Here is a 27090-nt window from a genome sequence, read left to right on the forward strand (position 1 = left end):
GGTCCAACAGGCTCCCTCAGGAGCCCGCAGCCCCTGGCTCTGCCATCGGGGCCCGTGGTAAACAGGTTGGCGGGGCGGCGGGGCGGGGACTCCGAGGTCCCGGGTTCGACTCCAGCTTCTGCGAGTGCCGGGAGGGGCCAGGTGCCCCCTCCCCCGCTGCCAAGGGCTCCCCGAGGTCCAGGCCGGGCTGGTCCCGCCCCCGCCGGGGCGGAGCTCGGCTGGGCTCCGCAGGCTCCGCCCGGGACGGAGCAGCCGGCCGCGGCCGCCGTCCGCGCTCCTGTTCCGGGTCGGGCAGCTCCGGCGCGGCGGCGGGGAGGAGGCGGAGGCCGGGCCGGGGCCGGGGCCGGGGCCGGGGCCGGGGCCGGGGCCGGGGCCGGGGCCGGGGCCGGGGCCGGGCCGGGCCGGGCCGGGCCGGCGGGGCCATGGCGTGCAGCCTGAAGGACGAGCTGCTGTGCTCCATCTGCCTGAGCATCTACCAGGACCCGGTGAGCCTGGGCTGCGAGCACTACTTCTGCCGCCGCTGCATCACGGAGCACTGGGTGCGGCAGGAGGCCCAGGGCGCCCGCGACTGCCCCGAGTGCCGCCGCACCTTCGCCGAGCCGGCGCTGGCGCCCAGCCTCAAGCTGGCCAACATCGTGGAGCGCTACAGCGCCTTCCCGCTGGACGCCATCCTGGGCGCCCGGCGCGCCGCGCTGCCCTGCCAGGCCCACGAGAAGGTGAAGCTCTTCTGCCTCACCGACCGCGCGCTCGTCTGCTTCTTCTGCGACGAGCCGGCCCTCCACGAGCAGCACCAGGTCACCGGCATCGACGACGCCTTCGAGGAGCTGCAGGTGCGCGGGGGGGGGCGGGGGGGCGGGCCGGGGGGGGCATGGCCAACCCCTCCCTTCGCACCCGGGGAAACTGAGGCTCCGAGGCGAGGGCCGACTCCCCCAAGGTCATGGGGTGGTAAACCGGGGCTGCGGATTTAGGACCAAAAGGAGTCGTGGCCGGCACGGAGGCGAGCAGATGGGGAAACCGAGGCTCAGAACTGTTCCCCCAGGCAGGGCAGGGGTGGCGACGGACAGGACCCTAGGCGTTGGAGCTGGAAGGATTGCGGCGCACGGTCAGGCCCCCTCCCCGTCCTCCCCCCTTTCACCCACTGAGGCTCGCAGAGAGTGAGGGACTTGGGCAACTTGGTCACGCTGGCAGGAGGCTGTGAGGAGCAGAGCGGCCAGAGACGCCACGGATCCTGTGTGCCCGGATCCGGGGTCCTTCCTTCACCCCCAGCTGGCACCCCCGCCCAGCCCTCCTCTGCCTCTGACCCCAGGGCCCTTTGCTCTTCACACCAGACTGTCTTCCAGCTGAGCCTCTTGCCCCTCCCCCCACCTGCCCCCCGCGCCTTAGCCTTTGAGGGTGGTGAGAGCCCAGGGCAGCCTTCCCACCCTACTGAACTTGGAAATGGGTCTGAACATCCCGCAGTCTCTTGCTCTGGGCGGGGGGGGGGGGGGTTGGCTGTGACCCCCTTTCCACTCCTTTCTTCTGCCCCGAGGGAACCCTGAGCCTTAGCTGCCTTGTCAGAGGATGTCACCAGGCTGGCTTCCCACAAAAGAGAGAAATGAGCTTCCCTTTTGACATCCCTGTTGCCATCTTTGGAGCCCACGTTCTCGGTCCCCATCAATGATGACGTCCACCCGTGCCCCCAGTGTCAGGGGCTGGTGTTCCTTCCTTACCAACTGCAGAGTCCTGTAACCAGAGAATAAAGCCCCACCTGTGAAAGAGAGACCATCCCTTCCAGCCTCCTCATTTTACTAATAAACTGATGTCCTGAGCCATAAAAGAGCTTTATTGCTCTTTTAGCCCAAAGTTGCAAGACTACTTAGTGGCAGGGCCAGGATTAGGATCTGGCTGCCCTAGTTTCCGGACCAGTGATCCCTCCTTCCACTGTCCCCCCCAAGGTGGAATCTCCATCCAAATGACCCGGAGCAGGTCCTCCTTTCATAGCTTCCATTTCCCTCCCTTTCATGGCAATGTGAGTCATTATCTAAAAGCAATACGTCCATACTGGCAATATTTTCCACTCAAAAATAGTTAAGAGAAAGGCAGTGTGGTGCATGGGATAGTGTTTTACTTAAAATCCGTGGAACAATGGGTGTAAAGCATTTTGCGAACTTAAAGCGATCTATAAAAATCATGTTAGCAGTTATGATCCCAGTTATTTTAAATCTCCAGAAGAGTTTATATCTCATTTGAGCTTCATAGCCACCCATGAGGTAAATACTCTAGGTCTTATTCTCTCCATTTGCAAGTGAGGAAACTGAGGTTCAGGAAAGTTTAGAAGATTTTGTTCATATTCACACCACTGGATAGTGTCTTTGATGGGACTAGAACCCAGACCTTCTTAAAGACTCTGCATCATGCTGCTTTTCACAAAACATTAGATATAAACTTAGGCATCAAAAATAGGAATATACAATCATTTCCCCCTCCTTGCAGTGTCTTGTGGTAGTCACTTTTAAAAAATTCAATTTGATTTTATTCTCAGGACCAAATTCTCTCCCTCCCCCCCTTCTACCCCCTTCCCCACCTATTGAGAAGGATTCAGTAGCTTGTAATAAATAATAAATTAATTATTGATTGATGCTCCCAATTTCCATGACCCCTTCCCCCTTATCTCAAGGATATTCTATACTCCATGGACCAGAGGTATTGATAGAACCACAGAGTCTCATGTGGCTAAAAGAACTGGAGGAAATGCTGTCATAAAGGGATCTATACCCTATACTGTTATGGGTGGGGGGGGTAATATTGACAAATGGCATCAGTTCATCCCTGTAGACATTTTTAGTGGGGGTTGGGAGAGAATTGGAAAAAGCACTGGGCCTCTGAATGCTGCACCTGCAAACTACCTTGGCCCTTTGAGAGCTCAGTTTTGTCCAACACCCCATTTGGCCCTTTCTTCTCCAGATAAAGCTGCCCTGCCCTCTCTCCCTTGCCTGGCGCCTCCAAAGCACCTGGCGTAGCCAAGAGGTGGTGGGAGAAACATCTCCCTCGCCCAAGGCCGATAAAAGCATGATGGGTGTGAGACATCGTCACATCTCCCTCACCTGCCACTTGTTCCTGACTGGGGTGGAGACCAAAAAGCCACATCCTGCACTCATTAGCTATTTATGAGAAGAACTGGTTTATTGTTAGGAAGTAAAACTGATCCCTTCCCTGGGCAGGAGGTAGGAGCTGGGCCTCCCTCCCACTAGCTCCTCCTTCCCTCTCTCTAGCTCCCTCCCTCCCTCCCTCCCTCCTCCCCAGTCAGCAGCTGCTCTTCTGGTCTCCCTTTTGAGGTGTCTGGGAAATGATCTGTATAATGGCTTGCAGAAGCCCCAAATGGGGCATAGGGTGGGGGGGAGCCTCAAGATCACAGATTCAGAGTGGGCATGGCCCTCAGAGGCCACCCAGTCTGAGGGTTCTCAATCTGCTGACACTGAACTTGTTCTTTTAGTATTTTGTTAATTATTTTAACATAATTAGCTTTTACTATAATCCTGTGTATTTTATTTTATACATTTAAAAACATTTTTAGAAGGGATCCCTAGGCTTCACCAGGCTGACAGTTATGTGTGTGATGGGAGAATGGGAATCATGATACAAAAAAGAGTCAAGAACTACCTTGGTTTACAAAAGTGGAAACTGAGGGTATTGGAAGTTGGAAAACCTAGACTCTTTCAAAACACTAGCAGTTACTGTAACACTGGTTGCCTCAGCTTCAATATGAGAATCATAATAATTTTACTGCCTATATCAGAAGAAATGATCAGTCACACACAGAGAATGAGGGATCACTGGTCACCAGCCTGCCAACCCATTAGGATACTTGAAATGTGAAGGGAATGAAAGGAAGGCCCCCAGCAAGTTGGACGGACTCCTTACACTTATGGGAGGGCATGGACAAAAGACACACACAATGGGTAGACATGGGTACACTGCATTCTTCGCTATTAACATTCACAAGGTCCCAGGTCTGATGGGAGCAGCCACCTCCTAGGGTGGTGGTGAGGAAGGAATCTTACAAATCTTTTAGCAACATGTGAACTGGCTTAACCCACAATCTCTGAGTCTGCTACCTGATAAGATAACTGAGGACAAGGAGTTAGCCTTACCATTGGTGAGTCTATTGGAACAATTACTTCCAGATCAGCTCACCAGGGAGTTCATCAACAATGTGCAACCCATTGGGAAAGTGTATCCTAACATGAAAGGCTGTGGTGTGATTTCAGTTAGGTTTTCTTGGTGGATCACAGTGACAATCAGTGCAGAAGAGGGAGGAAATTTTCCCATTCGTGATCGAGAATATCTGATGTGCCCCCATTGGGTGAGCTCCATCGGTTCTCTAAACCAGTTGGGTCTCTCTCAAATGAGGACATGATTAATTTCCATGACGTCAATCTTAGAGGTTTGGAATGTGCCCCAAAATGTTATCCTATCCTGTCATTATCCCATTGGCCAATCAGTCTATATTTGGACTATGCCAATCCAAGCCCAACAGTGAGGGACAAGGCATTGTGCATAGGGGAGTTTATCTGGAGCTGGGATTTCATCTTCCCTCTAAAGATAAAGATCAGAGACTTTTTGTAATCTATAGTTTTAGAGAGTTGCCTGGAGATACTCTACAAACATTTATTAAGTCCTTATAATGTGCAAAGTGGTGCCATATTAGGTGCTAGGGGAGATGGAAAAGCAAAAATGAAATAGTCACTTGTAAGGAGGTGGTCATTTGAAAGATTGAGTGATTTGCCCCGGGTCTCCAGGCGGGTATGTATCAGAGGTAGAATTTGAAACCAGGTTCTCCACTCCAAGGCTAACTGTCTCTCAGACATTGCCTCTCAGACAGAAAAAGAAGCCCTTGTCCTCAAGGAGCTTCTAGTCCACCATGTTTTGTTCATAGAATCATAGATTTAGAGTTGGGAAGAACCTTAGAGGCCATCAAGTCTAACCCCTTCATTTTATATAGGAGGAAACTGAGGCACAGAGAGAGATTAAGTTTGTCACACAGCTAGTAAGTATTTGAGGAAGGATTTGAACCCGTCTTCCTGACTTCAAACTCATGTTGCCTCTAAGTTAAGGCTACGACCTAAGCAGCAACGACCAAAGCATCCAGAGGATGATGAAGGATCATCTGCACATCACAAGAAGCATTAAAGAAAATGAGGATGAAGAAGAGAAGACTGAGGGTGGGAGGAAGAGAGAGTGTGAAAGGGACCTAATTTCTGATCTCAAATAACTGAAGAGCTGTGATGTGGAAAGGGGATTGGAATTATTCTCTGGCCCCATCATGTAGAACTAAGAGCAGTAAGAGGGTGGCAGATTTGAGGAAAAATTTACTAATTATCAGAGATGTTCACAATGGTCAAGTGACTTCATGAAGTAGTGAGACCCCATTATTGGAAGTATTCAAATAAAGTTTACATGGCCGTCTTTCAGAGATGTTATATAGAGAAGATCCAGCACTATGTAGAGAGATTGAACTAGATGGCCTTCAGTGTCCCTTCCGAACTCCAAAAGCCTCTGAATTTGGTGAACAAGCACCTTGGTCACTATAATAATACAATATTCAGTTTTATGGGCTTTGTTGTTTGTTTCCATTTCTGATTATCGCAGCCATTGTGAATGTGGTTTTCCCTCTGTTTCTTTTACTCTTCATTTACTCTTGTCCTTCTGCCCATTCTTCTCTGAATACAGCTGTCATCTATGTAATTTTAATCTGATTTTAAAAAGTAATTTCCCACCTTTACCCTACCCTTCCTCACTTAAACTGATTACCTTGGGACCTTCTCCAGCTATAGTAACTAGACTTACACAGCATTTTTTGGGTGTGGAAATTCTAGACAAATGATCAGGCCTATGTTCCAGTCCTTTTATCCCTAAGCTGGTAGACTCTCACAGTCAGAATATGAGGAATTTGGAAGGATGCAAGAGCAGCAGGGTGCCACAGTAGATAGAGCACAGGGTCCACAATCAGGAAGATCTTCAGATGTGACTAACTTATTATGTGGCCCTGGGGAAGTTATTTAATCTTTGTCTGCCTCCATTTCCTCATCTGTGAAATGGGAATGATAATAACACTTACCTTCCAGGGTTGAAGTGAGATTAAAATGAAATATTTGTGAAAGCACTTTACAGACCTAAAGGCATTATATAAAATGCTAGTTGTTAATGTCATCATCATTATTGGAGTCTGGGGTGGTGGTGGAGGATGACAGAGTAGAGTGAATAACAGCATGGTGTGTTGGATCAAGAGATCAGGTCTGGGAGTAAGGACACTTGAGTCTGATGCCTGTTATGCCAGCAATGTGACATTGGACCACTGACTTTTCTTTGGGCCTCACTTTCTTTTTTCTTTTTTTTTTTTTTTTTGATTTTGCAAGGCAAACGGGGTTAGGTGGCTTGCCCAAGGCCACACAGCTAGGTAATTATTAAGTATCTGAGACCGGATTTGAACCCAGGTACTCCTGACTCCAGGGCTGGTGCTTTATCCACTACCTCACCTACCCGCCCCCAGGCCTCAGTTTCTTAACTTGCAAAATGAAGGGGTTGGACTACATGCTTTCTTTTGTTAAAAAGATGTCTTGATATCTTTTGTTTCCACATCACTAGTTCTCTTCCCTCTCAGAGGACCTTTCCTTAAATACAAAATAAAAAGGGGGGGAGGTTCAAAACTGGAAGTAAGCCATCAACAGAACCTGACATTATATGCAGTACTCCATATCCATAGGCTCCTACCTCTGCAAAGGGGCAGGAAGAGGTATCTTCTCATATACATTATTTGGAGCTAAGATTGATTACTATGATTTTACAGCATCATTTAAATTGTTTTTTTTTCTTCTTCCCAATTATGTGGTTTTAGTTATCAGGTATGTGTGTTTGTTTCCTGATTCTGTTGACTTCATTTTGTATCAGTTTCTATAAATCTTCCAAAGTTTCTCTGCACTCCTCATAGTCATTGTGTTTTATAGCATAGTAATGTTTCATTCATTTGTCCCATCAGTTCCCATTTGGTGATAATTGACCTTGTTTCCTACTCTTTGCTCTTACAAAAAGGGTTGCTATAAATATTTTGGTTTATACAGAATATTTCTTTTCATTCTTGACCTCTTTGAGCTGTATTTCCAGCAGTGAGATCTCTGGAGCAAAGGATCTGGACATTTTGAAATAGATTCTTTCTGAGACATCCTGTGTTATTTTGTTTTTCCTTCTTTGTGATAGAATGGGTTGGCTGAGGTCATCGTGGCCAGACAGAGTTTTATCCGACTAAAGGGGCCTTGATGGTGGATAGTTATGGGTACTTACCGCCCACTCCAGCTCTCCTGGGACCAAAACTTCCATTTTGCCTCCTGCCTGAAAACAGAGTGTTAGAAGCTCGAGGGAGTCCCCAAACACACCCCCAGATCCTGTTGGGCAGTGCCTGGATCTTCTGAGGAAACAGTCCAAGAATGAAGGGAGATTTCATTCATGCCAGGTGCTTCTGATGTGCCTTTGGTGGAGGAGGAACGAAGGCAGGGTTCCTGTGCTAACACTCACATATGGAGAGTAGGAGGTTGTGGAGGTAGGAAAGGAAACTGGTTGGTATGAAAGCCAGGCATCTCATTGGCAGATGACAGGCTGTTATTTTTTCTGGTTTTCACTCACACAGCCGGCCTCACCAGTCTAGAGCAGGCCTAATCACCTCTCACCTGAACTATTGCAACAGCCTCCTTCTTGGACTCTCAGCTTCTAGGCTCTGGCCTCTTCAAACAGTCCTCCACAGAACTGCCAAGATGATCTCTCTAGCCCTTAAGTCTGATCACGCCACTCCCCAACTCAAAAACATTCAGTAACTGTTGCTGTGAGAACGAAATATGAACTCTTCAAACAGACATTTTAAAACCTTTCACAATCTGGATCCAGCCTGCTTTCCAGGCTTATTGTATATTTTTCAATCAGTATGTTCTCCAGAGTCAGCACTTCCTCACCAGCCCTTACACTGGGTTGTCTGTCCATCATGCCTAGAATACACTCCCTCCCTGTCTTCATTTCTTACAGTCCCTAGCAAGGCTCAGCTCACATGAGAAGCCTTTCCTGTTCCTCTAGATTATTTGTGGTCTCTCTTACCTCCTCAAATCACACACACACACACACACACACACACACACACACACACACACACACATACACATATATACATACATATCAGTTTACATGCTAATTGAAAGCCCTTTGAGGGCAGGAACTAGTTTTTCATTTTTGTCCTTGTACCCACAGCACCTAAGGGTAGTGATTTGGATGTGTTGTCCTTCAGTCATTTTTCAGTTGTATTTGACTCTCCATGACCCTGTTTGGGGGTTTTCTTGGCAATGATATTGGAGTGGGTGCCATTTTCTCCTCCAGTTCATTTTACAGATGGGGAAACTGAGGCACACTGATGTAACTTGCCCAGAGTCACACAGCTAGTAAATATCTAGACCAGATTTGAACCTAGGAAAATGAGTCTTCCTGACTCCAAGACCAGTGCTCCATCCACTGTGCCATCTAGCTGTCCTGACTTGTGTGTAGTCAACTCTTAATAAATGTTTATTGTTCTGTATCATTTGTATCTCTAGCACTTAGGGCTCTAGGTGCTCCTTTGGGGCAGAGGACAGTTTGGTTTTTGCCTTTGTTTCCCCAGCAGAGAATCCAATGTTTAGAAGACACAGTAGGAATTTAATCAATGCTTGTTGAATTGACTTGGATTCCATTTATACAGGGGCCAAAACAGAAACTGCTGAGAAAAGACAACAAACTGCCAGGGCTTCCGGTGGGCCAAATCCTGTAATTGGCAGTGGGAGAAGGGGGAAGGGATCATGTATTTATTAAAGCCTACAAGGAGCCAGGCAATAGACCAGCCTTTCCCCTTTATTCTGCCCTCAAGAAACTTGAAGTATAAGTACAAAGTGGGTAATGACAGGGTCAAAGGAGGAGATCTGAGGAGGGAAAGAAAATCACTTTGGGGGAGACTGGGAGCATGGGGCAGGGCAGTCAGGAATGGTTTCAGGAAAAACATGATGACTGAGCTGAATATTGAAAGACAAGAAGGAGTCTGAGAGGGATGGATAAGAAAGGAATATGTTTCAGTTATGGGAGAATGGTGGATACAAAAGTACATAGATAAGAGATGTGGGTAACCTAATTTGGCTATAACAATGTGTGCAAAGGGGAACAGTGTGAACCAAAGCTGGCAAAATTGGGGGAGCCAACCTGAGGGAATCCTATTTTATCCATGAAGAAATAGGGAGTCAGTAATGGTTTGTAAGTATAGTAGAGTCACATTCAGATTATGTCTTGGGTCAGAAGTTAACCTGGAGTCCATAAACTTGTTTTTCAAAAAATATTTTGATAACTTTGTTTCAGTATAATTGGCTTCCTTTTAGACCTTTGTGTTTTTATTTTATGGATGTAAAAGCCTTAATCAAGATGGATCCTTGGGCTCCTCCGGGCCTCCAGAGAGGTGCAGGACAAAAAAGGGTTAAGCACTGCTCCCTTGGATTATTTCCGCAGCTGTAGGAAGGCTGGATAGGTAAGGGGAGCTAAGAGACCAGGAGGACAGTCACGAGGCTGTTGGACTAATCCAGGTCAGAGGCCTCCAGGACCTGAACTGGGAATTAGACTTGTTCTACTTGGCCACAAAGGGCAAATTAAGGGTAGGGGCTTCTGGACAGATTGGGTATCAATGCAGGAAAAACTTCTATAGCATTGAAGATTCTTCAAGCTGAAGGGACCGGCCCTCAGCACAGGTTGCATGGCAGCTTGGCAGATGGATTGTGGAGGGGATTCCACATCACAGGTGGGTTGAGCCAGCTGCTCCTTAGTGAGCCCCCCCCTCCTCAGATTCTGTTGGGAGTGAAGAAAAGGGAAAAGATAGAAAAGATAATAATAAAGATAATAATGATGACCTGGGGTCCTCTCAGGATTCAAGCACTGGGTTAGGACTGTAAGGATTTATTAAATACCCACTGTAGGCCAGGCATTCTATTAAGCACTGGGGTTACAAAGAAAGACCAAAAAAGAAAGAAATAAAAGGAATATAAAAAGCAGCCTATCTTTTAAGGAGCTCACACTCTAATGGGAGAGTGACCTGCAAACACATACGTCCATCTAAGCCACATGAAGGATAAATTGGAGGTAAAAAACAGAGAGAAGATGTTAGCAAAAAGAAAGATCAGGAGAGGCTGAAAAAATCCAGAATAGGGCAGCTGAGATCATAGGATCCCTAGATTAAGAGCTGAGATTCAAATCCAGTCTCAGATACTTTCTAGCTGTGAGATCCTGGGCAAGTTACTTAATTTCTTTGCCTAAGTTGCCTCATCTGTAAAATGAGCTAGTAAAAGAAATGACAAATCATTCCAGGATCTTTGCCAAGCAAACCCCAAAGGGGAACACTAAGAGTCAGACATGACTGAAAACGACAATGGGGGGCAGCTAGGTGGTGCAGTGGATAAAGCACCGGCCCTGGAATCAGGAGTACCTGAGTTCAAATCTGACCTCAGACACTTAATAATTACCTAGCTGTGTGGCCTTGGGCAAGCCTCTTAACCCCATTGCCTTACAAACAAAAAAACAAAAACAAAAATTAAAAATAAAAATAAAAATAAATTAAAAAAAAAACAAAAACACATTAGTATTGAGGTGGCCTAGTGGACAGAGCCCTGACATTTTAATCAAGAAGACTTGAGTTGAAATCCTGTTTCAGACACTTAGTAGCTGTGTGGGTCTGAGCAAGTCATTTAACCTTAGCTTAACCTCAGTTTCTACAACTGTGAATTGTATATAATAGCACCTATCCCTTAGAGTTGTGGTAAGGATCAAATAAGATATCTGTAAAGCACTTTGCAAACCTCAAAGTAAATGCTAGCTATTATTAACAGAAGAGGAAACTGAAGTCCAGAGAGAAGAAATTATTTGTCCAAGGTCACATCAGTAGAAAGTGGTAAAGCCTATATTTAATTCTGGGTCCTTTGATTCCAGACATCTTACATTACACCTCAGTATCTTTCCAGACAACACATTTGCATGTCATTTTATGGCTCCTTAACATCTCATATACATCTTCTTATTTGGGCCTTACAGCAGTCCTGTGAAACACATGCAACAAGAATTACTGTCCCCTTTAAACATTTAAGGAAATTGACCCTCAGGTCCAGGGGCTTACCACACATCTAAGGGGCAAGAACTAATTGTTGAACCCAGCGAAAAGAGATGAGTTTAGGTAAACACAAGGAACCTACTTAATATAAGACTTTAAATCTGGCTGAAGCATTAAATTGGCTCTGATAGGTAATGGGAAATCACAGCATGTTGGCAAGTAGGGGTGTCTGAGAAAGAGTTTTCAAACTGCTGTGTATGCAAGATGGACCCAAGTAGGAGTGAGATGAGATGAAGCAGGCATTCCCAATGTAAGTGGTTAATGAGTGAGCTGTACTATAGGGAATGAACCCTGGTCTCTGTCTGTCTCTCTGTCTGTCTCTGTCTCTCTCTGTCTCTCTCTGTCTCTCTGTCTCTCTCTCTCTCTCTCTGTCTCTCTCTCTCTCTCTCTCTCTCTCCTCTATAAAATGATGGTTTTATTCTCTAAGATTCTTTCCAAACCACATTCTTTGACATGGGGCCAAAAGACTTGGAAGAAGAATCAGTGACTACCTAGAGATGGCAAGCACAGGAGCAGGAGGAAATAGTTGGAGGTTGTAAGCCCTGGGGACAGACAGATGGTAGTATCATAGACAGCAAGATCAGGAACTGAGAAAAGGAGCTGGTTTAAGAGAAGAGGAAGAAATAGAAATTTGTTCAGTTTTGGACACCGACTCTAACAGGAAGGAAATTTAGTGGTCCCATCCTCTCATTTTACAAATGAAAAGACCTAGAGAGAGGAAGTGACTTACTCAGCACCTTGTGTGACCAGAAGAGAGACATGAGCTGAATCCATGATCTTTGCCTCCCATTCTATCACTACTCTGCCTCCCTTTCTTAAATCTCAGATTTTCATCATCAGAAGGTGGGTCATGAAATGATTTTATTTCAACTACAGGACATCCTGGAGACAGTGAGGAGCTTCATAGAGAGCTGATCTTGATCTCTATGTAAGGACAAACTTCAATGAGTAGAGATTTATTTCATAAACATTACCTGCCTGTATTCTAGATTGGGGCAACTCTAGAAGTCTGAGACTTTGAGGTGCCACATGAGGTAATGGAGAGAGTCTTTTTCTGGTGCTCCCTAAAGCATTGTCCAGACCCCAAAAAGCAACTCATCTATAGCATCCTTCTCCTGAGGCACAGTAAGCTAATGACCATGGTGGGGAGGGCCCTGGCGCCAATGAAATCACAGATCTTCAAAGTACTGGGGTTTCAGATGTCCTTGGGCCAGAGAGGGCTGGTCGAGCAGGCAGACGGGAGAGGATGATGTTACAGGATTCGAGGGAGGAAACTGTTTCAAGAAGCTTAATGCTCTGACTCCCTACTGTAGACAGCTTCTATCTTGAGGTCACACCCACAGACACACACACACACACACACACACACACACACACACACACATCACATCACATCACATCACATCACATCACATCACGTCACATCAATGATGCTTTAGGTCAGGAGCCTTGATTAGAAGAGAAGTATTGAGGTTAGGAATCAAGTCTGGTTTCCTGAGAAGGATCACATTTAAGCCAGAAAAGCAGAGCTGGGCCCTTTTGTCTGCCCTCCCTGTATTGGTGGTACCCTCATTTCTACTTCCTGGACACCCCAGATCATTTCAAGACTCAGTCCAAGTACCATCTATTATGTGAGCCCTTTCCTCATGTCTCTCCATCACTGGGAGTGCTCTCTTCACCCAACCCCAAAGTTATTTTTGACTTTCTATTTGCTTATTTTTGCACTTGTTATTTTCTGCCAGCAGTATCAGCTCCTTATGGGCAAGGATTATTTCATTTTATCTTTCTATCCACAATACCTAACACATAGTAGAAATTTAGTGAGGTTTTGGTCATAGGGTGTTAGATTTTTGAGCTGGAAGAGACCTTGGAGTTCAGTGTCCTTATTTTATAGCTGATAAAACTGAAGCTTAAGAAGGTAAAGACATTTGTCCAAGGTCATCTAGGTAGCAAGTGGCAGAGCTAGGATTTAAATTCATGTCCTCTGACTTGGAGTCAATCAATTGATAAAGCTTTATGTGTTGGGCACTGTGCTAGATACCAGGAATACAAAAAGAAGTGAGAGATAGTCCTTGCCTTCAAGGAACTTACAATCAGATAGGGCAGATAACATGCAAACAGATGGATAGATGGATAGCTGGATGCATGACTAGATAGACAAATATAGATATAAGTAAGCTATATACAAGATAAGTAGGAAATAACTCAATCTTTAGACATGTATTAATGCTAACTATGAGGCAGACACTATGCTAAGCATTGGAGACACAAAAAGAGTCAAAAGACAGTCCTCAAGGAACTTACAATCTAATGGGGGAGACAAAATGAAAACAAATATATACAAATCAAACTATATACAGGATCAGTTGGAGAGAGAATATACTGCAGTTATGATATAATGCAAATGATTCTAACAAATGAATTGTGTACCTCTGTAGAGATTGGGTCTGATGTTTCTCTGAGCATTAGAATTGCCATCCCTGCATCCTCCATTCCTTATCTCCTTTCAATCCCCTTGTTCTCTAGCCATATCTACAGATGGTCCAGCCCTGTTTCTATTAGGGACTCAAAGTCTGAGATAAGTCTTGGTTATTTTCTTTATCAGACTCTAAGGAAACACTCACTCCATTGTTCTATTCTTATTCTATAGATGTCACCACAAAAATGTATCTTAACTGATACATGTTTTTAGTCTGAATTAATTAGACATAATAGGTTCTTCAGATTGTTAAGTACCCCTTCACTCAGGTATAACTGACTGGCTCCCCATGGAGTCCAAGTTGTAAGCTTTGTTGAATTAGATTTCTCTCCAATGTGATTTTCTGCCTCCACTCTTCTGCAGTGTTTGTTTTCTCTCAAGTGTCTGTAAATAAGAATATCTCTTCATTCCATCTTGTCTGAGACACAGGTATGTATCTGAAACCTAGAGAAAAAGAAGGCTTAAGGGAAGTGTGAGAACTATCTCCAAATATCTGAAAAGCTGTCATGAGGAAGAAGGATTAGGCTTGTTTTGCTTGGCCCCAGATAGCAGAGTGAGGACTTAGTGGGTGGAAGTTATCAAGAGGCAGGTTTGCTTTCTTCAATGCTTCAAATGCTTCAAGAAAGCATTTCCTAACAGTGAAAGCTGTCCAAAAATGGAAGATGCTGCCTTGAGGGGAGATGGGTTTGTTTTCACTGGAGGTCTTGTGGCTACTCGTAGAGGATATTTGAGAGTGGGGGTGGGGGTGAGGATGGGGGATTTCTGCATTACACAGTGTGGCTGGTCTTGGCAGCCCCCTTCAGTTCTGAGTATCTCTGAGTAGGTCATCTGGCCCTAGAGTGCCTGGCAATCTTAAGAGAAATTCTCTCATCTTATCTTCTGAAAAGAAGACTGTAATTTGCCATACTCTGTTCTTGGATTGCTCCAAGGATAAAAAAGCATTCCAGTTAGGGACTGCTTGTCCACAAGGCTAAATGACTTGTGGGAAGTTGGTATATGGAGAGCTGAGGGATCCAAAATGCTCCTAAGCCTTTAGTGTCTTCCACCCTCCACAGCTGAGCCCTCTAAGGGTCTCCAGTTGTTTTTCCTCCTTGCCTACTAAGTATTCTTAGGCCCGCTTCTGGCCCTATGTCTAAGGCCATTCAACAATTCAGTAGAATAGATATCGAATATGCCTACTATGTGTAATACACTGGATTTTGCTGCAACAAAGAGGCTGCAGCTTTGAGACTGGATTTATCTCTGCTGTTTACAGTCTAGTTCTCCCTCCTTTCTAAAGAATACCAGTGCCTTTTTACATATAATTGAGGAAAAATATTATTAAAAAATAAATCTGTGTCTGGCTTACTGTCTTCCTCTCCCCCTCCCCCAACTCCTTCCTGATTCACAATGATGTTCCCTTAAATACCCTGGCCTCCTAGTTCCTCATTCTCTTTAGTTTCTTTGACCTTCACCTTCATTCTACCTCAGTCATACGTGGGGGTGGTCACATCCTTGATGTCACCATTATCAACAAGCATTTCACCTTCATCATCAAGAATTCTGAAATTCCTTTATCAGACCGACCATAACCTTCTAGCTTCCCATCTCTCCCTTTGCCAAAGAAAACATCTCTATATGTGCCTTTTGCTCTGTTTTGCCTTCTTTTCCATCTGTATGTTCCTACTGTTGTTATAAAAATAACTAGCATTTAAAAAAATATTTTATTTTTTCAGTTACATGTAAAACAATTTTTAATATTTGTTTTTATTTAATTTTGGATTCCAAATTCTCTCCATCCCTTGCTTCCCTCCCATCCCCCCTCATTGAGAAAGCAAGCAATTTTATATAGGTTATGCATGTGCGGTCATGCAAAATATATTTCCATATTAGTCATGTTGTGAAAGAAAACACAGACCAAAAAAAAACCACCCAAGAAAAATAAAGTGCAAATAGTATGCTTCAATCTGCATTCAGACTCTATCAGTTCTTTCTGTGGATAGCAGATAGCATTTTTCATCACAAGTCCTTGGGAATTGTCTCGGACCATTGCATTGCTGAAAGTGGCTAAGTCATTCATAATTGCTCATTGTACACAGTTGCTGTTACTGTGTACTGCATTCCCGACTCTACTCTCTTCACTCTACAGCAGTTCTAGGTCTTTCCAAGTTATTCTGCTGTCAACCTACTGATTATTTCTTATAGTGCAATATTATTCCGTCACAATCATACCACAACTTGTCTAGCCATTCTTTAATTAATGGGCATCCCCTCAATTTCCGATTCTTTGCCACCACAAAAAGAGCCAAAGAGCTAGAATTTATATATCACTTTAAAGTTTGCAAAGTATTTTTCGTATATTAACTCATTAGAAATAGGATGAACATAAGCTGAAGTTTAATAGAAATAAATGTAAAGACTTACACTTGGGTTCAAAAAAGTACAGGTTATATGAATTGTGAATTAACAATAGTTCAAATTAAGAAGACTGTAAATGTCTACAATGAGTCAACAGTATAATGTGGCAGCAAAAATCAAACAAATAATAACACTCTAGCTTGAACTTAATCTACATTAACAGAGATATAGTATCCAATATAAGGGAGGTGATAGTCCCCTTATCTTTTGACCTGGTCAAATAACTGGGAGATAAATACTATTCTTTTCTCTCTCTTACAGTTGAAGAAGAAATGAGGTAGACAGAGGTTAAATGATTCGCCCAGTATCATACAGCTAGGAACTCTGAATCAGGATTTGAACACAGGCCTTCCTGACTTCATTTCCTGTGCCTGACCACTGTGCCACCTTTTTATCTAATCTTCAGTCTCTTCTATCTACTGATTTCCACCCTGTTATCTATAAACACACTTAAGTTTTCCTGCCCTTAAAAATTTTTATCTAGAACCTACCATCCCCCACCCAAGTCATTGTCTTTTTCTCAGCCAAACTGGGGAATAGCCTCTTTTTCTTTTGAGACAATCAAGTGACTTGTGCAGGGTCATACAGCCCGTAAGTATCTGAGGCTGAATTTGAAACTCAGGTCCTTCTGACTCCAGGGTTAGTGCTCTATGCACTCCACTACTTAGCTGCTCTCAAATAGCCTCTTAATTAGTCTTTCTGCATTACAACTTTCCCTCTATAATTCATCCTTTACAAAGCTGTCAAAGTGCTATTCCTGATCACATTACTCCCCTGTTCATTAAACTCCAACAACTCCCTATTTACCTCTATTATCAAATGCAAACTCTTCTGTTGGCATATAAAACCCTTTATAAGCCCACTCTAACCTACATTCCCAACCTTAGAGACATTTTCCCTTCCATAGAAACTCTCCAGTCTAGCCAGATTGTCCTTGTTGCTTTTCTCCCTCCCAACATCCCATTGCCCATCTCCTTGCCTTGGGATGGGCTATTTGTTGTGCTTGTGTTGCACTCCCTTCCCCTCTGCCTCTTAGGCTAGCTAGTTTTTCTGTCAAAGTTAAATTCAGATGCTAATTCCTTTATGAGACTTTTCCTGATTTCCCCCTCCATATTTCAGTTTCTTCCTCCTCCCTTCCCATATTGTACCTCATATTGTTTGTATACCTACTTGTATTGTTTCCCCAAGCAGAATGAAAACTTCTTGAAGGCAGGCACTGTTTTTTTTATATTGTTCAGTGCCCTAACACAATTTCTGTCCATAGTTATTATTTAGTGAGCGTTGATTGATGATTGTGAAATCTACCCAGATAAAATGCCAATATAAAGGAGAACATGCCAAGTGTTTTTGTGTTACTACAGTTAAGAAGATAGAATAATGAGCTATTAGAGCAGTAGTAGCTACTTCCAGAAACACTAAGGAGAGCACCATTTTTCTTCAGTTCTAAGGCTGCCAGCTTAAAAAGAAAACAAAGCAAATCAAACCAGATAGAACTTCTGGGTTGATGGTCCCTAAACTCTCCATATAATCCAAATGTAAAGCTTCATTTGCTGAAAGGAAAGAGAGCTGGAGAGTCCAGTAAGTCTCATTTTGGTAGACCATGATTGCTCCTAGGGTTTGCTGTCCTAGCTTTTCCCTATGTCATGATTAGTGTTCCTCTGTGTTATGAGTGTATTCCTAGGGAAAATCCTATGAATTGAGCAATCCTAGAAGCTTTTTGTGTCCATTTTATACCTACAGACTGAACTGTGATCAGGATGCATCCCATGGTTTTAGAAATTCAGCATTATTGGGCACTGATAAGCCCATACCTGAATGGCAATCCTCTCTTCAGTATATTTGTCAAATCTTTATCTTGTTTCAACATATTTGACAAATCTCTACCTCTCGCAACGTGGATCTATCTCCCTTCCAAGACTTTCTACTCTAATGTGTCTTTTATCATGCAGGAGGTTTTTCTTTATATTGACTTCAAATCTGCCTCTCTGACTTTCCACTTATTGATCCTCATGATGACCCTTCCAAATTTTGGAGAGCTATCAGGTTCTACATCCTTCCCCCAAGTCTTTTCTTCCCCTATGTGTACCACCCCCAAGTCCTTCAATTGACCCTTGAATGGTACTGTCTCTAGATTCAAATTTCCTGGTTATCTTCCTGTACATCTGTTAAAGTTTGTCCAACTCTTAATTAAAATATCTTAGGGATTACTTGAGGAACTTGGTCAGATTCTTAGTTGAGATCCCAGGAAACTCTGCCAGTATCATTTGCCTGACCTACTCACTGCCAATTATTCTACTAATCTTATCAAAAAAGAAAATGAGATTAGTCTGATAAAAATCTATTCTTTTTTTTTTGCAAGGCAAATGGGGTTAAGTGGCTTGCCCAAGGCCACACAGCTAGGTAATTATTAAGTGTCTGAGACTGGATTTGAACCCAGGTACTCCTGGCTCCAGGGCCGGTGCTTTATCCACTACACCACCTAGCTGCCCCTTGATAAAATCTATTCTTGAGAAGCCATGTTGGCTCTTCATGACTAACACATCTTGCCTTGAACTGAAGGCACACTTCTGATGTGATTTGACCAGGTCAGAAGATAATGGGGCTATCACCTCCCTTATATTGGATACTATATCTCTGTTAATTTAGATTAAGTTCAAGCTAGAGTATTATTATTTGTTTGATTTTTGCTGCCACATTATACTGTTGACTTGTAGTCATTTACAAGGTCTTTTTAATTTGAACTATTGTTGATTCACGATTCATATATCCTGTACTTTTTTGAACCCAAGTGTAAGTCTTTACATTTATTTCTATTAAACTTCAGCTTAGGTTCATCCTATTTTCTAATCTTTGAATATCAGGAGATTTTGTCACTGTCATCCCATGTATTTTTTAATTCTCTCAGCTTGCGTCATCTGGAAATTTGACAAGCGTGCCATCCAACTCTTCAGCTAATAAAGTTGTTGATTGATAAATTTGTTGAATAGACCGGGCCAAGGGAAGGTTCCGGGGCAATCCACCAGAATCCTCCCTCTAATAATCAACCTCTTATTGACTTCCTTAGGTCTGGTATTTCAACCATTTCTGAATCTACTAAACTGTAGCACTGTCCTATCCACATTTCTCCATCTTCTTAAGGGTAATTTGAGACACTTGGTCAGATTCTTAGTTAAAACTGCCAGTGTCGTTTTCCTGACCTACTCACTGCCAACCACTCTACTAACCTTATCAAAAAAGAAAATGGGTTTAGTCTGACATGATCTATTCTCGAGGAAGTCAGGTTGACTCTTCATGACTACCATATCTCCTAAATGCTCACAAACTCGTTCTTGAATTATATATCCTAGTCTTTGCCAGGCATCAAAGTCAAACTCACTGCCTCTATTTTGACTTGTTCTTGTTTTGAACATTGGAACATTTATCTTTTTTTCAGACCTCAGGGCATCTTTCCCATCTCCATGGGAGAGATAGTTGGCAAGCTTCTATGTGCCCAGGAATTTATGAGTCTGCCTCCCCATTAAAATGGGAGATCCCTGAGGGTAGGAAATGTGTTTGTCTTTGGGTCTCTGAAGCTTAGTAAGGTACATGCTCTTGTTAAGTACCTAATAAATGTTTGTTGACTGACTGACAATGACAATCACATCTATCCTTTTTTTGTACTGAGAAATGCAGTTCAACTTTACTTGATAACTTGAACATATTGCTGGCACCTACGTGCTCTCTTCCTAGCACCTTACTCTACTGGAAGTTGAAATCATTTCTGTTCTGTTTCTTCCAGTCTAAAGATAATTTCTCTTGTAAAGAATGCAAAAGTAAGCCCAACGTTGAATTGCATATATTATCAGACTCGGTTGATATGTTAGTTTGCTGAACCGGTCTTTTATTTTTCTCTTTTTAATTCTCTGTTACACGGAATGGCTCTCTGACAGGGGAGGAGAGAAGAATATATTTGGAAATGAAGGTGATATAAAAACAAAAAAAGAAAGAAAATAAGACTTGAGTAGTTAATAGTTCTGCTTTCTTTCCATGATCTTCATCATCGTCTTTTCTACCCTGTGTGCCAGTCTGTGTCTATTTTTGAACTTCATTTTCCCCCTACCCCCCTACACTTCCTAAGCAGCTTTTAAAAAAAGTTTTTGTTTTATTTATTTATCACAATTCTTAACTTAGTCAGAGTTTTAGCTGTCCTGACACTCCATAAAGGAATGTATGTCTCTCTTATATTCTCCTCCTCTACCTGCATTTTAAAATTTTGTCCTTTTCTTCTATCCATGCCTTTAGGTAAGTCCTCTAAGCATTCCTTTAAGTCTCTTTTGATATTTCCCCTTTTCTCTTCTTCTTTGGAAGAATGTACATGAGGTTTATGAGTTTCATTCATAAGAACATCTTGAACTGATGTCCCCTATAGAATTTTAGACCATTATCTTCTCTCTGATCTCTGTGTTATCCATCCTCCCTAAATCCAGGGTGTATATCTGACTATAATATGTTAAACTCATCATCCTTCTCTTTTTAAAAAATGTAAATGATCAAAGCAAGTTAAGAATTTATCCTTTGCTTAATTTTTGGGTCCAGTAGATGTATGAAGAGTTGAGATCCCCATCATTGCTATAACATGTGTCCTTGATGGGTCTATGGACTATTTCCTGAAATTCTCATCTACTTCCTCCCTTCAATAAAGCAGCTGGAATTATACTTTCATTTTATTATCATTTCACTATCCCCTCCATTGATATTTTTTTCTTTTTGAAGGCAAGGTCTCCCTGTTTTTCCCAAATACCAGGGATATACAGGGGCTGCTTACTTTCTACTCTGATTGGCAGAAAAGTTTTGACTCACTCAGTTCATACCTGGTCAGTTCTTGAACTTCTGATGGTTCTCTCTCTTGCAGGGGCTTAGCTTTAGTCCTACTGCAGCTCAGATAAGATTTCAAAAGCAGAGTTAGATGAGGCCTCCCAGCTATCTGAAATGGCATAGAGGCTGTATGCTGGATTCCCAACCTTGATTCCCAAGCTCAAACAATCCAGAGTCTCAGCCACCCTGGCACTGGGATGATAAGGCTGTGCCATCATGCTTTGCCGTTGATATTTTCTAAAATGCTTTTGATTATGCTTCTCCCCATCAATTCTTGGATTTCTTCACATGATTATATGCAGTTTCTCAAAAGTCTTTTGACAAAGACTCTGTGTAACTATATGTGTATCTATATGTGTATATACACATATATGCCTTCTTCAACAAAGCAGAATAGATTTTAAAAAGGATGGCTGAGTTACACTGTATATATAAGAAGCTATATTGACGTGCACATAAATAAATATATTTATCTATATACATATATATGTATATATCATTTTTTTTTTTTGGTGGGGAAGGCAATTAAGCTTAAATGATTTGCCCAGGGTCACACAGCTAGTATCAAATGTCTGAAGCAAAATTTGAATCCAGGCCCTCCTGACTCCAGGGCCATCTTTCTATAATTTTTACAAGTAATATTCTGCAGTATCTTGTACAGGTGGGTAAAATAAATGCTCTTTTTAAGTCTATTCTTATGATGATGATTATATCACTACCATTAGCCTGCTATTGCTTTTACCTAAAAACCTCAATTTGTTTACTTGCCTAACCACACTGAGTTGCCAACAGATCTTCTCAGCCTCTATTACTCTGACCCTTCCCTTCCTAGTCCCACCAAGGTTCAAGGTTGGGCATCCAGCATCCAGCCTCTATGCTATTTCAGATAACTTGGAGGCCTCATCTAGCTCTGCTTTTGAAATCTTATCCAGAGTCCAAGGCCCAGCTCTGATATCATCTCTTCAGAAAACCTCACCACATGCCCCCCCCAATTACTCACAGTTAAAAATGATATTTCTTTCCTCTGACCTTCCAAAGAACTTTATCTCATTTTACCTTCTTTAGCTCAAGGGTTATCTATTTTTATTTATCCTGGACCCCTTGAGATTATATTTTAGTTTAGTATAGGGACTGGAACTAGATTAATAAATTCTCGTCTCCTCTTTCCCTACCTTTATCAGTCTGCTAAAACCCATCTCATCATTAAGTTTTTAAATACATTAAATAAAATACATAGGAAAACAAAAGGAACCAATTGTACTGAAATATATTGATCAATTTTTTTAAATAACTGAGTTCATGAAATGTAGGTTTGGAACATTTGTTCTAGCACAATGGAGAAAGCTCTAGACTTAGAATCAGGAAGACCTCAGTCTGAATCCTTATTCAGTCATTTAGTGGCTGTGTGACCCTTGGTAAATCACTGAATCGTTGTTTGCCTCAGTTTCCTCATCTGCAAAATGGGTTAATAACACCTACTTCCTAGGGCTTTTGTGAGTATTAAGTAATTTGAAATATGTGAAATATTTGAAATATATGCTTTACAAACCTTTTGGTGCCATATCTAAAAATGCTAATCATTCTTACTCTATGCCTAACCTTGCTTCTTTTGTCAGCTGGTCAGTCTATAAGTATTAGAATGTACCAGGCCCTGTGTTAAGTGTTGGGGATATAAAAAGTCAAATAAAAGTTTCTGCCCTCACAGAGCTCAGAAGCTAATGGGAGAGACAACAAGCAAATAAATATATGTAACTAATCTATTTATAAGATAAAAAGGTAATAATTAAGAGAAAAAAGACACTAGAATTAAAAAGGGTTGGAAAAAGCTTCCAGTTAGAAGATAAAATTTTAGTTGGAGGAAGCCTAGGAAGCCAGGAGGCAGAAATGAGGAGGCAGAAGAGTATTTCAGGCAGGGACAACCAGAGAAAATGCCCTGAGTTAAGAGATGAAGTGTTGTTGGTGTTACTGGATCAAAAATTACCTGTCAGGAGGAAAATGTAAGAAGACTAAAAAGGTAGGGGAGGCAGTAGGAAAACAGAGAATTTTTTATTTGATCATGGAGTTTACAAAGTAGATTCTGTGTGTGTGTGTGTGTGTGTGTGAGTGTGTAACCATGACTGGACCTATGCTTTAGGAAAATCACTTTAGTGGCTGAATGGAGGATGGACTGGAGTAAAGAGAGATAAGGCAGATGTACCCACTAGAAGATTATTGCAGTAGTGTAGGTGATGAGGATCTTTTTTTTTTTTGCAAGGCAATGGGGTTAAGTGACTTGCCCAAGGTCACACAGCTAAGCAAGTATTAAATGTCTTAAATCAGATTTGAACTCAAGTCCTCCTGACTCTAGGGTCAGTGCTTTATCTACTGTGCCACCTAGGTGCCTTAAATGATGAGGATCTTACAATAAGGTGGTGGCAATGTTAGAGGAGAGAAGGGAGCCTATTTGAGAGATTTCATGAAGATAAAATTGACTGGCCTTGGCAACAGATTGGATATTGGAGGGAAGAGAGTTGAGAGATAATGAGGAGTCAAAGATGATTGAGAGGTAGGTTGCAAGCCTGGGGAGATGGGAGGATGGTGGTGCTTTCAACAATAAGAGGAAAATTAGGAACAAGGAAGAGAGAAAGATAGTAAGTTCAGTTTTGAACATGTTGAGTTTAAAATGTACTGAACATCCATTTATTCTGAAAGGCAGCTGGAGGCAGAAGATTGAAGGATAGTGGAGAAGTTAGGGAAAGATAGGTAAACTTGAGAATCACTGGCATGGAAATAATAATTAAATCCATGGGAATTGATGAGATCACCAAGTAAAATAGTATGGAGGGAGAGGAGAAGCAAGTTCAGGACATAGCTCTGTGGGACATCTGGATGAGGATCAAGCAAAAGAGATTGAGGAGGTTGGAAGTAGGTCAGAGAAGAAACAGGAGAAAATGGGGTCCTAAAAAACCTCTTCAGAAGAGATTATTAAAGAGAAGAATTAATAAATAATGTCCAAGATACAGAGAATCAACAAGAATTAATATTGAGAAAGACCATTGGATTTGGTATCTAAATGATCGTTGGAACTTTGGAGAGAGCAGTTTCAGTGGAATGATGAGGTTGGGAGCTGTAAGGAATTAAAAAGAGAGTGAGAGGAGGAAGTGGAGGCACCTACTATAGATAGCCTCTTCCAGGAGTTTAGCCACTAAGATTAGAAGATATAGGACAGTTAGTAAGGATAGAAGGATTGAGTGAAGTCTTTTGAGTGGGGAAGACATGGGCATATTTGTAGCCTGTTGTGAAGGAACCAGTTAAAAGGGAGAGACTAGATTTGGAGAAGATAGGATGAAATGGAATCACTTGAGCAGGTAGAGGAGTTTGTCTTGATGTGGAATAGCATCACCTCTTTTTGTGAAACAGGTAAAAGAGATTATGGTGACAAAAAATATCTTAGTGACATAGGATGAGGAAGAGGGGAGAAGGGAAGTCCATAGCAAATGTCCTAATTTTTTCTGTAAATAAGAGACAAGGTTCTCAGCTGAAGGGGTGGGCAAGAGGGAGCTGTGGAAGATGTGAGGAGGCATGAAAAGATTTAGAAAAGCTACTATGGAGACTGAGGATATTGAATTGATAAGGCAGGTGTAGGAAGATTGCCTGGCAGCAGTGAGGGCCAAGTCAAGGTACTGTAACATAAATCTATAATGGACATGACTACCACCTTCATTCAGCATATGTATAAGAGCTAAGGTAATGAATTGTGGGAGTGATCAGAGGCTGAGATTTGGCCAGGCACAATCAGCAATAGGTTAAGAAGGCTAAGGATGCCAGAGTAGACAGTGTAGAACTGGCTTGGTTCATCAGAGAATCAAGAAAGGGAAAATGGGATGAGAGTGGCTACTAAAAGGGAGGTGACCTGGGAGAGAACTGAGGGATCGAGGTCTTGGGGTGGACAAAGAAGAGACTTTAGTAAGGGAAGGCCGAGGGAGAGGTAGAAAGCCTAGATTGTGGTCAGCTAGTGAGATTTCAGAATTTTTGAACATAGGGATGGTACATGTGTGAGGGATGGCAAGATCATGAGGATCTTTGTGAGTGGTTGAGGTAGAATGGAAGAATAGGTGCTGGGAAGTGAGTAGGGCTTAAGTGATTAAGGTGTTTGAAGGAGAGTCAGTATGCATGTTGAAGGCCCCTAGGATGAGGGGGGCGGTTGGGCAAAAGAGACAGATTCTGAATATTGGTACCAAACTCACTGAGCAAAGAAAAGGGGTGTTCTAGGCATTTGTAGACAACAGTTACCAAGATTTTGATTGGGTAGAAGAAAAATTACTGAGTGATGGAAAAAAGGGGGGGGAACCTGAAGTGGCAGTGGGGAGCAAGCAGTATTCCATCTCCCTTGTTTCAACCAGTGACCTGAGGAAAATGACTGAAGGTACAGCCAGTACTCTGAGGAAGGCACAGTACTGCATATTTGCATGTACCACATCCAGCAGTAGACTATTAGCTTTGTAAAGCATTTTTGCATCTTCATCTGCACCTTGGACAGGACGGTGCATGTATAGTAAAGTGAATGAATGAGTGAATGAATGAATGAATGAATGGAATAGCCCAGACCAGATCATCTACTTAGCCCTCCTTGGTTCCATTCTGTAATACTCATTGCATTGAATTGGAGAGTGTCATGGTCTCCAAGGAAAGAAACTCAGAAGCTGTCCAATGCAGCCCCTTCATTTTACAGATGAGGAAACAAGCCAAGAGAGATTCAGTAATTTGTTCAAGATCACCAGAGGTGAAATTTAAATCAAATTCTCTGACTCCAAAACTTTGTACTGTGACATCTTGCTTGCATATTTCTGTATATTGTTTCTAATTCTCTAAGAGGATGGGAGTTCAAATCCAGCCTCAAATATTTCCTAGCTGTGGCACCCTGAGCAAGTCATTTAACCCTGATTGCCTCATCCGGGACCATCTCTAGTTATCCTGATTTGTATCTGTCCACTGGATCCAGATGGTTCTGGCGGAGAAAGTGAGGCTGGTGACTTAGTACAGCACCCCCTCACTCAAATCCAATTCATGTGCTTGTCATGGTATCATCTCTCCTCATGACAGGGTCTTCTTTGAGAATGAAGAACAAAAAAAAAATCAGGAACATAACATTTATTGTTGTTCCTTTGCTTCAGTTTGACTTTTTTCCTTGCCAAAGATACTGGAGTATTTTGCCATTTCCTTTTCCAACTTATTTTTCAGATAAGAAAACCTAGGCAATCAGGATTAAGTGACTCGCCCAGGGTCACACAGCCAGTGTCTGAGGCTGGATTTGAACTTAGGAAGCTGCCTTCCTATGTTTGTCAACATAGGCCAAATTCTGGAGGTGCTAATAGACCAGAAGGACTCCTGGGCAACCCCATTGTTTTCTATCTACCTAACTACAGAATGCAGTAGGAACTTAAATGCTTGTTGGCTTGACTTAATGAGATGTGTGGAACATCCTGTGGCTCCCCAATACTATAGGTAGGGAAATGTGCACCTTCCTGATCAGACCTTATCATCTGTATTATTGTGTTTGATTCTAATGACCATTTTTTAGTAAGATGGTAGTAAATTTAAGTGTTTTCAGAAGCAGGAGACCAGAATGAAAAAAGGACCAGGGACAATGCCAAATTTGGATCAGTTTATTCTGAAGAAGAATTGGGGGAGACATTCGGCTTGGAGGACAGAGCAGGGAGCAGGAGGTGGGAGGGACAGAGAAGCAGATTTTATCTTCCTTACCATGAAAGCTGACCTATGATAGAATGGGCTGTGGCTTTCTCCTCAAAAGAGGCCTTCTAACCAAGGCCCTGATGGCTAGGGCCCCATTTGGCTGGGTTACTTTGCAGGATCTCCTAATGTTCAGTTACAGTTTCCATGAAGTCCCTTCCAGCTTTGCTATGTTAACATTCTGGAAGTTTGTGGTGTCTGAGCTTTTACTAGGAAGAACTTTCTTCCCAGCTCCTGGGTATTCAGCTGAAGTCCCTCCAGCCTGAAGCTGGTTCTGTCTGCCTGAGGCCTGACTCCCCATGTTCTTATCTATTTTAGCGGGAATTAAAGGAGCAACTTCAAGCCTTGCAGGACAGTGAGCGGGAACACACGGAGGCCCTGCAGCTTCTCAAGCGCCAACTGGCTGAAACAAAGGTGAGTCTGGGGTCTGGGGTGATGGGGAGGG

General features: G+C 42.8%; 1 protein-coding gene across 5 annotated transcripts in view; it reads left to right on the forward strand.

Annotated features, from left to right (window-relative positions):
• Positions 1 to 369: 369 nt before the first annotated feature.
• Positions 370 to 27090, forward strand: part of TRIM62 (tripartite motif containing 62) — a 91778-nt gene continuing 65057 nt past the window's right edge. For all 5 annotated transcript variants that reach the window (XM_074217866.1, XM_074217861.1, XM_074217862.1 and 2 more), the window contains exons 1-2: positions 370 to 830; positions 26964 to 27059. In XM_074217866.1, coding sequence (XP_074073967.1) covers positions 423 to 830; positions 26964 to 27059 — 504 coding nt within the window. In that variant the 5' untranslated portion in view covers positions 370 to 422. The remainder of the gene's footprint in view (positions 831 to 26963; positions 27060 to 27090) is intronic.

Source organism: Macrotis lagotis, chromosome 1 (assembly GCF_037893015.1).
Source record: "Macrotis lagotis isolate mMagLag1 chromosome 1, bilby.v1.9.chrom.fasta, whole genome shotgun sequence".
NCBI classification, from domain to species: domain Eukaryota; kingdom Metazoa; phylum Chordata; class Mammalia; order Peramelemorphia; family Peramelidae; genus Macrotis; species Macrotis lagotis.